General features: G+C 38.8%; 1 protein-coding gene across 3 annotated transcripts in view; it reads left to right on the top strand.

Moving 5' to 3' along the window:
- Positions 1–15127, top strand: part of Ppargc1a (PPARG coactivator 1 alpha) — a 640090-nt gene that overhangs the window by 521670 nt on the left and 103293 nt on the right. Inside the window, exon 1 of one of the 3 annotated variants that reach the window (XM_060365321.1) lies at positions 8823–8846. The exons of the other annotated variants lie outside the window; for them this stretch is intronic. Within the exon in view, the coding sequence (XP_060221304.1) occupies positions 8829–8846 (18 nt within the window). The 5' untranslated portion in view covers positions 8823–8828. Of the gene's footprint in view, positions 1–8822; positions 8847–15127 lie in introns of those variants that run through there. 3 annotated transcript variants of the gene reach the window in all.

The following is a 15127-nucleotide window of genomic DNA, read 5'->3' on the forward strand; positions in this document are numbered from 1 at the left end:
CTGTGAGTGTTTGAATGGTAAATATACAAGTTTTATATCTGTATCTTTTGATTATTTCCGGGGCAGAGTATAGTGCTTGTCCAGAGTTGAGCTTTGTAATAACTTCCATTAAGAAATGAATGCTACATCAGTAAAGCTTTCCCTGCTAGGAGAGGTGAGGCATCTATCCCCTGGCCCTTCCCGGAATTCCATGCCTGGCTCTACTCCAGTACATTCTACTGATACGATTGTACGCCCTTACTCTCCCGCCCAGGAACTAACCTGCACTGAGTGCTCCAAATGTGGGAATTTAATCTGCATCCTTACAATGATAAGGCTGGCTCTGGTGAGGGTGGAGGGTGCAAGGTGCCTGTAAGTGGACTGGACAGATGGACGGATGCATGTCTTGTTTTTAGTCTTTTGTTACTATCTTAGAAAAGAAATGTTGGTGCTTATTTTATGATGAATGAACCTAACTGTGGCTAAATCGATGGTCCTTGTCTTCATGGAATGTGCATTCTAAACATCTTCATCAGGCTTCATTTCATTCATGTTTCCTCTCCTCAGTTCTGAAATCTGTTTTTGGAAACAATAAAATTACATTAATACTTATTGTCCTGAGGTTGTAGGCATTTCACCAGTTGCTCTACTATCAATAAAAGTCTTCATGATGCTTGCCTCCTGTGAATCGTGGGGTGTAGGCAGCACATGCTTGTTTGTTGGGGCTGGTGAGGCTACAGTGCACAGGGCTATTAGCCAGACTGGAAAAATTTGTAAAGAGTTTTACAGGTCAACTCAGGCTAGAAACGTAAAGGATTTCTATTTCACAAGCACATTTCTCAGGGAAACTTCAGCTTTACTCACAGGAGCCTCAGATGGCTGGACAAGGTGGCTCACAGCTGGTTTTAAATACTGATTCCATCTGTAAAACGCCTTCACAGAAACATTTAAGCTAGTTTAACCAAACAACAGGGCATCATTTGCGATAGTGATGTATCAGATTAACTACCATTGGTATCACCTCTTGGGATACTTAGAGATACAAGTCCTAAGAAGAGGACATGATGACTTCTACTTTATATGTAAGGAAGCTGTTAGAGAGAGAGCCTGACACATGTCCTAAGCTGTGTGGTGGTGACAGAGGTCAACATCAGAGGTCAAGGCTAATGTTCTGTGCTATCAGGCTGGCCACCCAGGTTAAAAAAACTTCTTTTGAAAATGTGGCCTTCTTACCTAGAACTTGTTTTATTTTGATCTTTTCTAATAAACTTTATTGCTTAAAAATGGGTTTCTTGCAGTTAGAGAAATGGCTAAGTAGTTAAGGTTTTTGCAGAGGACAGGGTTCAGTTCCCAGCACCCATACAGAAGCATTCAACCTTCTGTAACCTAACTTCCAGATTTCCGATGCCCTCTTCTGGCTTCCATGAACACTGCATGCAAATAGTGCAGTCAAAACACACACACGTAATATAAAAATAGAGTAGTTTTAAAAGTCATTAATATTAAGTATCTCTCTAAAAAATTCCAAATTAATTTATTGACCTTTTTATGATTGAACATTTCTTTCCTATTTTATGGTTATTCAGTTTGTAACTGGCTGTTTGCTGATAGGCAAATCCAGAGTTGCTCTCAGGATCATACTTCTTTAAAAGAGGTACTAATTTTCTGTTTTGTAGGCATGGTGGTGCCTGTAATCTAAGCAATGGGATTGCTGAGGCAGGAAGACAGCCACCAGTGCAAAGCTAGCCTGGGCTACAGAGTAAGACCCTATCTCCTTTATGCCAAATAATACGAATAGATACTTTTTAGTTTTAGCCAGGAGGAGATGTTCTGTAGATGCGCTGTATAACTTTGGGCTCATAGTTGAAGACGTGTATTACATATATGATGAGTTAAGAACGCAGATATCATATTAAAAGTTCTTAGCGCAATAATGAAGTCGGGGTCATATTTAAAGCCACAATGTGATGTAATCTTAGATATGTATTTTGATGAAATTCACATGCATTGTACATTTTCTAGTCTTCAATCAATGCAATTTTCTTCATCTGATTGACACATTATTAAGCAGTTTATATATGAAATATTATGATGATAATTTGATACATTATTGGTTTAATGTGTGATGGTTCGTTTTGATTCATCAATAATTAACAGCAGAGAGTCTTGAGACTTTTTGCTCATTAATATCATCAGATAACCAGGAGAAAGTGGCATAATATAATAATATCATGGCTGTATTTGTGTATCATGTCTGTCATCTTAGGATCTTGAGTCAAACTGCAATTTGTTTCTAGATTTCTGTCTCCATAAGATCATAAATGCTTCATGGGCTAGACTGCATTCTGTTTAGACGTATAATAAGATTAGCAGACAATATCATTATCTGGATGATTCAAAGATACAAGGCAGTTGTTTTCACTGAGTATGCTAATATTTAGAATGGTTTCAGAGTAGAAAAAGGAGAAAGATTTTTTTTTTTCTGATAATAGCATCTCACCCATCCATCTCCTTTAGGCAGGCTGGTTTTCTCAAATGTTTGCATTCCACTCACAGTATCTTTCAGATTCCTCTGTGGTTCCAGAATCAAAGATTCTATTGTTCTCCTTAAGACTGTGGATTCCCTGAGACTAGGAACTAAGTCTTGCTCAACTTTTAGTTTGAGTGCTTCCCAGAAGTTTAGGCGGTAAAATTCCAAGCCTTCAACAGGTGGTAGAGGGAGGTAGTAGTTGCAGGGTGAGTGCCTGTCAGAGAGACACTGCAATCAGGCCATCCAAGACCAAGCCCCAGCCTTCTTGCTCACTTCATTTGAGACTTTCCTTAAATGTTGTGGATGCTCAGCATCTGTCTCCATCCAACAAGGAGATAGCAATAGGGTTCCTTTCATTCAAAAGCCTTTAGAACAGTAGTGGATTCATGATGGCTATTGTAAATTAGTTTAGACATAGCTATGCATTTCTATTTTAAATGGCTCTCTCTTTTAGATCTGTGGTTGTCTGATGATTTTCTTACATTTTTCTGGGTTGAAGACTGATTTCCACAGTGAGGTCATATTACTGCCTGTAACCACCTCCTGGGTTAAAATCAACTTTCCTATCTCTCTCTCTCTGTGTGTGTCTCTCTCTCTCACCTACTCACTCCTTACCCCCTCCCTTCTCCTCCTTTTTTTTTTTTTTTTTTTGTATTTCTCTTAGCAGAAACCCCTGACCTTGTCCAATTAATCATTTGTCATCAGGACATTTTATTGCTCAGTCCCCTTAGTAATGAAGAGAAGTCATACTTCCCAGTGTCTAGGAGGTGCCAATCCAGGGTCTGATACTTGAATACTCATGTGGACAGTGTTGTCATCTCTGTTTAAGTACCTTGAACCATCCAGAGCCAGGAAGGAGCACAGCTAGTTCTGCCTCACATCAAAGGGAAAGCCATCTTCTCTGCTACCCTATTATCTGTCCTTCCTTGCTCTGACATCTTTCTTAGGGTCTCATCAGGTTCTATTCTCATCAGCTCATTGATAGCCAGGAATGCCACTTTCCAGGTAAGCATGCCTCTTATCATGCCCCACCTCCTTTTTTTTTTTCTGGATCCTAGAACTTATAGCCAAGGATGGATGGAGAAGGCTCTGGCAAGCCACCACTCTTTTCCTTTCCTTGTTTGTTGGCATCCACAGGGGATTGCTCAGTACTGCACTAATCAAGTGATTGGGCACCCTGCAAAGCAGGGGATCAACATTTTTGTTTTGAAAGACTACTTGTTCTATTTGATTTTTGAAAGTAACCACTGATACAAGTAATTTAGGAATGGGTCTACTTTATATTGTGAATTACACATGGGGCAGGTATCTATAAATATCTTTGTGGGCCTGAATATACTTATGAGATTAATTAAATCTATTTTCAAGTCATTAACTGATCCCCACCCTTGCTCCTACAACACACTGACTATTGTTGTACTCACCTGTGGGTACTTTGATTGACTGGGTGTCCAACTCTAAGACTATAAGAGCTTTCAGAAATAGAATACAAGCCAGGCACCTGGTGTGTTGCTGGGCCATCCTTTGAAGCACATCACCATATTCTTATGGAATTGTGTCCTAAGCATTTCAGGTAAGTTAAGTACCACGTATGTGGCTACACCGAAGCTTGTGATGTGGTGTGTGTGTGTGTGTGTGTGTGTGTGTGTGTGTGTGTGTTGTTTCAGTAGTCTTTTATCAATAATATTTAGATTAGTTGTAATTTTTTAGGACCAACTTAATTTACCTTTTCAGAGAAGGAAGCCCAAACAGTTCATATTTCCATTCTGCAAACCCAGAAAATAATTTTTGAGTATCAACATGACACCCATCAATAAAAAATTTACACCTGGCTTCTAGCTGAAATACCGTCAAAACTCAGGTGCACCGAAGCTATTCTATAACATTACTTTCAAGCTTTGTAAGTTATTTATTAACCAAAATAAATTTGATGTGGGTCCCATCCTCAATATATCTCACTATATAGATGCAAATATTCTAAAATATGAAAATAACTTGAACTCCAGAATAATCCTTGGCCTCCAGCACTCCAGATAAGAGATTTTGAACCTGTAGCAGGCAGAGTTCATGTGAGGGAGAAGGAAGTTTATTCTGCCGCCTTTGACACATCTAGAGTTACAAGTCTGAGGCTATAAATAACGACAGCAGACATGCATTGAAGAGACAACATTCCTTGTGGCTAGTTTTCCACGCGGGATGGTATTTACCTTTCTCTTCCCTACCCCCTTTCTAATGCTGGTGGGTACTGATAATTCTTAGAAAAGAAAACCTATAAATCTCATGCATACATTCTTTTCTCAAGCTGCTTTATTTTAATCTATGGTGTAGTTTTGTGATCTAGCCACTCTGAGAAAACTTGAGGGCATCCGAGCAACCTAACTATCATGTGCCCATTGTGAGCCAGAAATTCAAGTTTTACTATGAATTTTTTAGAATGTTTCCTCTTTGATGGCTTTTCCTGTGAATGCTTAGAAGGACACTCAACACTGGAACCTGTGGCATCACCTTTGGTTCTTCCAGAGTCCTGCTTTGCAGCTTGCACTGTCTCTTTGCTCATAGAGCATCATGAACTTCCACAACTGGACAGTAGCAAATTCAAATCTTGTTTTTAATTTCCATTTTAAAACTATCAAGATTTTCTCCATGCATATCTTTGGTGTTGAAAACTGACCTCTCTTACGTATCTTTCAATCACTTCATGCTCCAAGCACTGCCTGCTTCCCTCCTCCCTTCTGTGTAAAGGCAGCCAGAGGAGAACATGGCTACCATTTGCTGTTTGTCTTTATTCTGCTCAGCACTCACTAATCCCATATGAAACAAGAAATAAATACACAGATGTATAGTTTACTATAAATTCCCTCCAAGTAACACAGGGACACAAACTTGTTGGAACAAAATACCTTGAACCAAGATGGAAAATGATCATGAAGTAGTCCCCACTGCATGACAGGAACTCTGAAAATGGTTTCTGTGGCTCGGTGGGTGGGTATTAGCTCATATTTTATGAGAGAACTGATGCATTGAGATTAGTTCAAGTCACTGAGGCAGCATGGGCTAAGGGGAACCATGTTCCTTTTGCGTCTCTGGTGCTTCTGGCTAGCTCTGTAGTCAGGATCAGGCTAAGTATCCCGTCAGGGTCAGAGCAGCCAAGCCATTTTGCATCCATCTAATTCTGATACCACTTTGAAGTGCTTATTCTTAGTGGTGTCATTTGTATATATGGAAAAGAATAATGGATGTGATGTTGGCTTACTATCCCCAAAAGTAACCAAGGTTCTTTGAAAAATCGTTATCTTTCACATCAGATCTCAAAATATTAAAATGGGAGACACGCTGTTTCCTTTCTTATTACGCAGCTGGTTTTTTAGGGGTGGTAGTAAGAGTGGGTGTTCAAGTCTATTTGACACATGTATACAGCCACAGACTATCTCACATTGACTTTGCTCTTGTAGGCAAAGAAGGTGTGAGGATATTTGCTGATTTGATGGTTTTGGTTTCTGGGACATTTGAATGATGTCTACCAGGTGCTTTGGATCTTAGCTGTAATTTCTGTAAAACTTAAGCCATAGTCCTCTAAACCTGCTTTATTGGGGATGTGCTTAATGGCTTTGTTATTGTTGTTGTTTGTTTGTTTGTTTGTTTTGAGGCAGGCTCTTATGCTATTAGCATTGGTTTGCCTGGATGTCATAGAGTCTCCTTGAGTGCTGGGATTAAAAGTGGTGATAACAGCCAGTGTTCAACTTTTTTTTTTTTAATGAAATATTTTCTCAGTCAGGGAAGATTATATATCTTAGCTCCCTGAGTCTTTTAAGGAATTACACAAAGAATTCTGAGCGGCCCTAAGTTTTGTGAAATTCCCATATCTGATCGTGTTTTCAAACAGAGATAAAATATATATTGGAATTTGTTTATGTTATTGATGCTGAAAGGCAGCAAGTGGTGTCTGTTTGTGAAGGCCTATTCTAGATTAGATGAGGTATTGAAGGCACTTCACTGGACAGGCTTGCAAGAGATTGTATTTGTAGCATGAAAACATCTTTGAGATGGTTTGCTATTTGGTTTAGGTATGTGTTTTACTCTGCACAACATTTGGAGTCATGCCCTTGAAAGGAGCCTTCATTTCATCAAAGGACATTATTCCAGTATCTTTTCCTTTAGGTGTACATGTCAATGACCTGGATCAAATACCCCTAGTTCATGGTACAGGTTGATCTTCAAGGAGCGGTGCATTTCTTTAAATGGTACTCAAGATCAAACTTGCAGACATTTGCATTAAGACTTCCTTTAATCAAAGCGGGGTGCCATGTCCAGGCTGAATTCTTTGAATTCTTCATTTACCCAATTTCCCTGGCATTTTAGGATCATGTGTATGGTGACTTTACTTTCTTCCTCAGCCCAAAGCTGTGGATTCCTCCTGATTTGTGAGGCATCCTTAGATAATTAACTTACATGACTGTTGGGCAAAACCAAAAATGTTCTTTTCGTCATAGCCTGCTCGTAAGTACCAGGCAGACCAAGACAGAACTTACTGAGAGCATCATTTCTTCCTCACTCCACTTGTGGATTCTCAGTAGAATTTCTTACCCTTACTAAGCTTCGATGGGCTTATCCTTAGAGTCAGCAGAAAGAGAGTGCTCACTTCTATTGCCAGTGTAAGAATTAAAGGGGAAAATCCATATTAACTGATCAGTACAGGGATTGGTTCATATTTCCCCTGAAATGTCAAGCATTGTTTCCTTCTTACTATTAAATTTACCATAGTGCAAAGATCAGGAGCTATGAATGCAAAGAAAGAAAGAAGCCTTGCTTATTGGAACACTGTAGGATAAGTTCAGAGAAGCAAGGGGACCTTGCTTCCTTTCTGGTTCTTGAGACTTATTGCAGCTGTAGGCTACCATGGAAACAGCTAGGATTAAGGTGGCATTATTATGTAAAGTATTCAATGAGCACCTCTGGGAAGAAAAGTCAAAGCAGGTATACATTCCACAAGTAGTTTCTAGATGAAAGGGTTATTTGGGGAGAAGAGTGGATTGCAACTTCCGAATTTCTTGTCTCCTTGATTTAACTGGCTTCTCTGAAACTTAGGAGTGGAAGTTGAAACCAATATTGTTTCTCTGCGCTTGTCCCTTTTGTGGGCCGTTCCTTAAAGTTGTCAATAGTTATGGCCAGAATTTCCAAATGGGAAGCCACTCTTTACATGCCAGGGAGCGTGGCTTTCCGAAATAGATTGTGCAGCCTAAAAGAACTCCGAGTGTTTTCTGAGAAGGGCTGACCTCCTTTCATGCCACTTACTGTGAATTAAAGCTGCAAGGGAGAACTAGTTTGGGCATGTGGCATAGCGCTTAGGGCTGCTGCTGCCAGGGAACAAGATTTGTGTTTCTAAGGAGATACAACAAAAAGGAGAATGCTTTAAGAGCCAGCGGCTGTCAGAGTGTAAAAGTATCTATGCTGAGAAAGGGAAATAAAAGCTGAATTAAGTAATTTTATACACAGTTACAGGGCACCCTTCTATTAGTAATTCTCAAATTTAAAAGAAAATAGTTGTGACCACAAAGGGCTTAGTACATCTCAGCTGATCAAAGCTTGCAGACTCAAACTGGCTGCAATTGGTACTGACCTGAGCCCTGCACATGATTTTAAGACGCCTTGACTCTTGTCGGCTGTTTTGTTGGGTTGTATTAATAACAGAGAACAAAGGGTGACTTCGTCAAGCGGAGGCTCAGGCAGCTACTTGACAATATGTTCTGAATAAAGACAGGAGAAAAGTTCTTCTTCCCACAAATAGAAAAAACTAGCAAGACGGAGCTCTCCCCAGACTCTTTAAACGCCCAGATCAACCTCTTTGCAAATGTTTCCTCTTTTTTTTTTTTCTGGCATGGTGGGATGTCCTGGGATTTAAGTGGATGAAGCATCGCCACAGGATAGAAATCTCGGGGAGAACGCACCAAGGAAAAATTACAGTACTGCTATATTTACCTAGTGTCTCTGCACCAGGGTTTTATTTTCCACAGTTGGAAAGGGAACCACCTGTCTCAGCTGCTGATGTCAGAGAGCTCCCTCGAGACTCGGGCTGTTGGAAAGCACATGATACTGTACATATTTGCTCTTACGTCCATATCTGGCTGAGATCGGGTTTCAGTTTTGTATCCTATTGTGGAATTCATTGAGCAGTGACTCCCAGGTGCCCTCCCACGTCACCGGGCTCATGTGAATTAAAAAGTAGCTGGTGCAAGTCCCTGTGGTGAGTGTCCCCTTGACTGGCCACAGGGACATTTGCACTGCAGCAGAATGAGTGGCATGGATTTTGGGACTGTCATCCATGGATTCAGTTTTGAAAGTGAGTAACAGGAGGCCTTCCCTCCACACCTCAACCGCATTTTGCCGTTTGTATGGAGGGATTTGTCTTATCTCTAATGATGAGGATGATTTTAAAAATAGCCTAAGATCAGAAAATTTGATGTGCATATTATTATTGTTGTTGTTGTTGTTAATTTGCAGTAAGAGGGTGTGATCCTAAAGCATCGTGCTTGGTAGTCAAGTGCTCCCTGGCAGGCTATGTGTTTATTATGGAAGAGGCAAAAAGAGATTAAAATTCACTACAGTATTCTTCGCATGAGCATGGAGAAATTGCTACAGAGCAAATGAAACCTGTAAGCCAGAAAGACTAAAAATTATCAGTGTGCATTTGAGGAAATATATAGCAGTTTTGTTTTAGGATTTTTGTTTTGAAGTATTTAACTCAAAATTTCAGCTCTTGGTGGCTGGAAAGAATTAGATCTTTTAAATATAACTCCTTAAAGAGATGCAAGGGCTACTATGCTGCATGACTCCAGGGGGTACCATTTATGTCAAGTCAGAGACTTGCACTTAAGCTCTCCTGCTGACTGTATGTACAATCTCAGGAAAGACGATGCCATCATCATTACTCAAACATTGCATAAATATAGAATTGTTACCCACAATTGCAGAAGACATGCCATTAGTGAAGTAGTTCATTATTTTAATAGTGCCATGAATCCGAATTGGAATATCTTTATCAACTTGCAAATTATACAGCTATTATACAAAAGAGGTAGAAAAAAGTCTGAGGGTATCTATTACATTCTTGGGCCACATCAGATGTCTTAGGAACCAGTCCTAGGGTTCTTAATTCTCAGCCTTCCCATGATACATATAATTTCAATTAAATTTATGTCTAAAATGATGCTTGGCATCTTCTGCTCAAGCCCTAAAAATAGAGTAAATAGGACAGACCGAGACCCCTCTGTTCATCTGATCTTTCCGCTAGTGTAGAATTTCCCCTGAATCATTAAAAGTGCTATAATATATGATTGATATAATTAGTGTTCTGTAAAGTACTGCACTCCTTAATATGAACTCAATGAGAAATAAATATATTATCAGGACTTAAGGCTTTATTAGTTGAGAAGAATTGGACGAAGGCACCTATGTGAAATCCTAAGTACAGACATCAAGTTGAATTAATGCCAGCACTGCTCACAGATTAATTTGACTACTGAATAAGAAATAGTAGACCACAACATAACTCTGTTTACTGAATCATTTATGGCATCAAAAACTAACGCTATTTTATGGATGTAGTAACAGGCTTTTGCCCGCCTTGGAAGAGAGAGGCGGGTGCATTTTATAATTAAAGAGAATGATCACCTCTGAAAACGCAAAAGCTGTCTTCTGGAGAACATCGCATGGTGTGTATATGCACTACTCTGTGTACTTAGTGAGCTTTGGCCATCTTCTGCAACCCAGCAGAGTTTTCTAATGTGATCGGTTCTAGTTTCTAAAGTCCCAATTTCAGAATACCGGGGAAAGTTTTCATATCTGCATCTCATTATTATGTATGTATTTTGAAAAAGGTGTTGAAGGTGCTGAAAAGATTTATAGCTTGCCCCAGGGGTACTGTTGAAGGGATTCCTAATGGTTTTGTGGAAGGATAGATTGTGTAGCACTTAACATAGACCCATTCGAGCACTAAGCAGTGTTAGATTCTCCCTAGACTAATGGGTGTGGCGCCCCCTGGAGTTGTTCTGTGCTACTGTAGCTTTGTTCAGCAGTTCTTTTTAATTCCGTAACTCCTTGTTCCCATAATTCACTGATTTGATTTTTCATCTTTGATATAACCTGAAGACTAGATAAAGGGTTTGCACTGTTGAAGAGGAATATTATCCACATCACAGATGTAATTTAAAAGTTTCTAGTAACTGCCTTTCAAAAAGATAAATTTAATTTTAATAAAATCTTTCATTTAACAGAGTACATCCAAAATATTTTATCAACGTGCAATATATAAATTATTAGTGAGGTATTTCACATTCCATTTATCATACTGAGTTGGAAATCATAGGCACATTTTATGGACTATCTCAATTTTGAAAACTTAAAGCTCACAACATGGAAAACAAAATAGTAAGATACCCCTTGTGTCACTTTATCAATATTAAAAGTAATCAGGTGATTGATCAGAGATTTCCCACCAGTGTGAATGCTGAGACGGTCTAGTCCATAGTCCACAGGGCAGGGGGAGGGGTTCAAAATTGGTTGTTTACGTTGCATTGTTTTGCTGGCCTGGCCTTGCTCTCCTTCCTGCCTTCTGTGTGTTTCACATGTCATTGTTTAAACCACGTCTCAAGATTCTACAGGCTCCCATGTTGGCAAAATCGTGATTTCTTGTCAGTGTTTATGCACCATATAGGTATTTCTTACTATAAAAGTTTCTGAAAGACTTTGAGCTCAAATACTTTTGTGGCCTCCTTGCTGGTTGGAAACAAATGCTCTCTTCAGAGGCAGAGCCAGGTCAGGTTTCCAAATCAAATATTTTAGTGCTTTTATCATTGTTAAAAAAAAATACAAGGGCTGTTTTGTTTTGTTTGTTTGTTTCTGTTTTGTTTTGTTTTCCTTTTCCTTAGGTGAGCAGGGAACTCAACAGGCCCTGTGCATGCCTATCAACTTTGGTGACTGACTCATTCTGAGAGAGTCAGATTAAGACAAGCTACGAACAACAGCTTGGCTTGGGCTGTCTTTTGCAGTTCCCTTCCTTTTTTCATTCTTTATTTCATTTAGATGAAGAAATAAGGCAAAAAATTCAAACTCTGCTTTAGTTTGATATTAAGTTGATTTTTAAGTATTTGTTTATGAATAGCAGGTATCATTATTGATTACAGAACTAACAAATACCTCCTTTAACCCTAGTGGCAACTATGTCAACTATGTCTTTATTGGCATTTATATGGATGATGCTGGTAGCTCATGTGAGAGCTCACAGATCTAGAGTGTTAAAAGTAACATGGGGCCATTTCTCTGGAGAAGCAGATCACATTTTCAAACCAAGTGAAATGTCACCCTTTAACAATGGATTTTGAACCAAAGATAAACATACTAAAATATTTGATTTGGAAAAATTCTTCTTTTTGTTATTTAAGAAGTACATACATCTTAATTTCATCTACAAACAAAATAACAAACAAATAAACAAAAGCTCTAAGAAGTTAAGTGGTTTATCCAAGTTCAAACAAACCCTAGACATCAGGCTCTGGTTCCAGTTTCTTGGTTTCTGTTTCACTGATATTTTTCTGAGTGGTTTAATGACCTAAGATGTTAAGCTGAAATTTGAAATTTTTTCATTAGTACAAAGTAAACAAACTTTAAAATATGATAATATAGAAAAATTACTACCTTTTCTTTCTCAATCTGTTTAAATTCTTTTGTTGAGCTATAATGTTACTAATGAAAGACAACCCTTATCAAAAGAGTTGAGATAAATTCATTTCTCCTGATGAATCACAGCCATGTAACCATAACAGTAAAAAGAGACCATGTAGAGTTCCCCCAGTACATCCGTGCTCTTGTGACACCTCCTCTAGCTGCCACTAAGTGCAGCCAGTCCTTCCCTCCAGTTGCTTGAATTAGTTGTTCATTTTGATGTCTTATTGAAATGGAATGATGGGGATTGTAGTTTTTTGAATCTGACTGCCTTTGTTTCATATTATGTTCATGGATATGTGTACTTTCATGTATGTGAAGTTTATTCATTTTTCCAATGTTTTAAGTATTTGAGGCTTAATGCCCATAACATCCAAAGTAGAACGATATGTTTATTTACCATTGATTATTATTTTAAAAGTTTAGGGGGATTTAATAGCCTTAAAATTAACATAACAACTGAGATATGGTTCTTAGGCTGTTACAGTACATGACACATCCCAGCAAAACCCTGGGAAAAGCTCAAGGCTTTTACCTATGATGTGGCCCTGGGTGATAGAATAAAGGAGACAAAGGGCACACAGGCTGAAAATATGCACAGCAGAGCTCCAGGTTGGACTTTCTACTTGATGCTCTGTGAGGCTGTGGGAAACGTTAGGTGTGGCCTATTTTTTTAGGTGCTCATGATGGAAATAAATCTATGAATATGGAGGATAGAAAGTTCTACCTTGGGAGTAGAGACGTTTGTTGTAAAAGGAGGTGAAGAAGCATCTGATTGCACAAAGCGTGACCTGGAGACTTTGCAAAGAAACAGATCACAGGTTGTTCTACATGTATAATCGCCTCAGCCCATTTTGAAGGCTGATTCACAGACAGTGAACTTAAGCATCCCTAATCTAGTTGTTTCACGCTTTCTTTTCTTTGGTTGCAGCCAAATATGACATTAAAGTGTCTTGCTAGGACATGGCATCTCATGGAGCTGGCTAGTGCTATATTGAGACACTGTCCTAATTGAGGTTTGTCATTTGCCCATTCTCTTTCTGGTCTCCTGTCACTATCACTCCCACTCCAAGTTTTTGGTAAAGATTTTAAACTGCTTACAGCTAATAATTCAACCGGAAGGAACCTTTCAGGTGGTGATGATAGAAGATAGTGAAGAATAAATCACTTGCTAAGAAGGATTGAGTGTGTATAAGAAAATACCTGAACAAGAAAGCTGTACTCCCTAGAATCCGTCATCTATTCAACCTGCCCTATGGCCCCAATTTAATACATATTCCAACAATATTGTGCTAATATACAGGCATATGGCCTTCTTTTCTTCCTTTACAGTGTACAAAAATCTTACCCAATCCTCTCTCCAAAAATTCACATGGAAGATTTCTTTAATTAAATTCAACAAGGTTTTTATTTACGAAACATGACTGAGATATTAACAGACAAGAGGGTTACTTAAAATTCTGATTAAATGCTACACAACTCATTTATTTTTATAAAATCTTAACCTTAGGATTCAGCTTCTTTCTTCAATCTTCTTTCAGTAACACCGCTTTCTTATCTTTTAAAAACCAAATCACATGTCGGTACATTATATGCTATCTCTATGCAGATGTAAGTAAACAGTCAGTACCATACCAGTTGTGTGGTTTTTAGACTTAATGCGCAAACACTGGCTCTGATTTACATGTGACTGAATGTCATGTGGTTTATGGTGTGATAGGTATCAGTTCTCTTGAGTTCTTTTCAAAATGGTTAGTAATTAAATACTCATAAGAAGGAAAGTAATGAAGCTGTGCTTTCTTCCACAACTGCTATGGAATTTGTGTATTATCCTTGGCCCCAGAGTCTATGACTGAAGATGTTTAGGTTCACCTTGTGCAAAGGTCTTCCTGATTTGTGTACATCTGTCTAGGTGGTCACACTGTGGTATTTAGGTCTGGCAGGGAGCGCTATCTTAGACATAAGTGAATCTATCTCTTTTGAAAGATAGAGACTGAGGCCCAACATCACTGAATAAACTACCCACATTCAGATTGCTGGCTAGTGACAGAACCAAGCGAGAACCAATTCTCTTTCCATTTATTCTTTATCCTTTCACTTTGGGTGGCGTTAAGAACCACAAAGTAGCCTTACTCAACAGATAGACTTGAGCCTCTCAGAATCACCAGAATCCTCTAACATTGGGATTCATCTTGCTACTCCTCTTCTTACATTCCTGTGGTCAAAATAATCACCACATGTTTCTCTTCCTAAAAAGAATTTTCCAGAAAGGCCTGGGAGACTACAGGAATATTAGCTTTAGTTGATACATCCTGAAGCTTCCATTTCTGTGAATTCTTCTCCAGGGAAAGGAAAGTGAATTGGTCCCTTGTGATATTTGAAAGTTCCTTCTCCAAAACGGGCCAGTATCATGTGATCTTTTATGTAGGCAGCTCCTCATTTGGAGACTGGTTATTTCAGAAGGTTACTTTGCAAGACACTGGTTTGAAATGGCACCTGTGTTGCCCCTGTCAAAGCAATTCCAGGTGTCTTTAGTAGAAGCTCCTAATGGAGTAGTTGTTGGCCATCTCTTCCCTAACTATACCACTCCCTAGTTATTAGACTCTCTTCCTAAGAAATGGTCTTCGTCTTTAAATCAGATAATTCTTAAGAAACTATCCTTCTCTTTTTCTCTCTTTATTTATGCTCCTGACCTGTTTGCCAAAAGTGAAGGAAAACCAGGAATAACAAACAGATGCCTTATGTAAGAGGCATAAATTTTTAGCCCTCCCAAGGATAATTGTATTTTTAAAAAAGTGTATGCCTAATTTGATAAAAACTTCAGTAAGAAAATAAAAGAAAGATGTGGCAATGTCTGAAGCAAACTTGATCCACTTCTGGCCTCTGAAACTCAAACGTTAG

Source organism: Meriones unguiculatus, chromosome 12, assembly GCF_030254825.1.
Source record: "Meriones unguiculatus strain TT.TT164.6M chromosome 12, Bangor_MerUng_6.1, whole genome shotgun sequence".
Lineage (NCBI taxonomy): Eukaryota > Metazoa > Chordata > Mammalia > Rodentia > Muridae > Meriones > Meriones unguiculatus.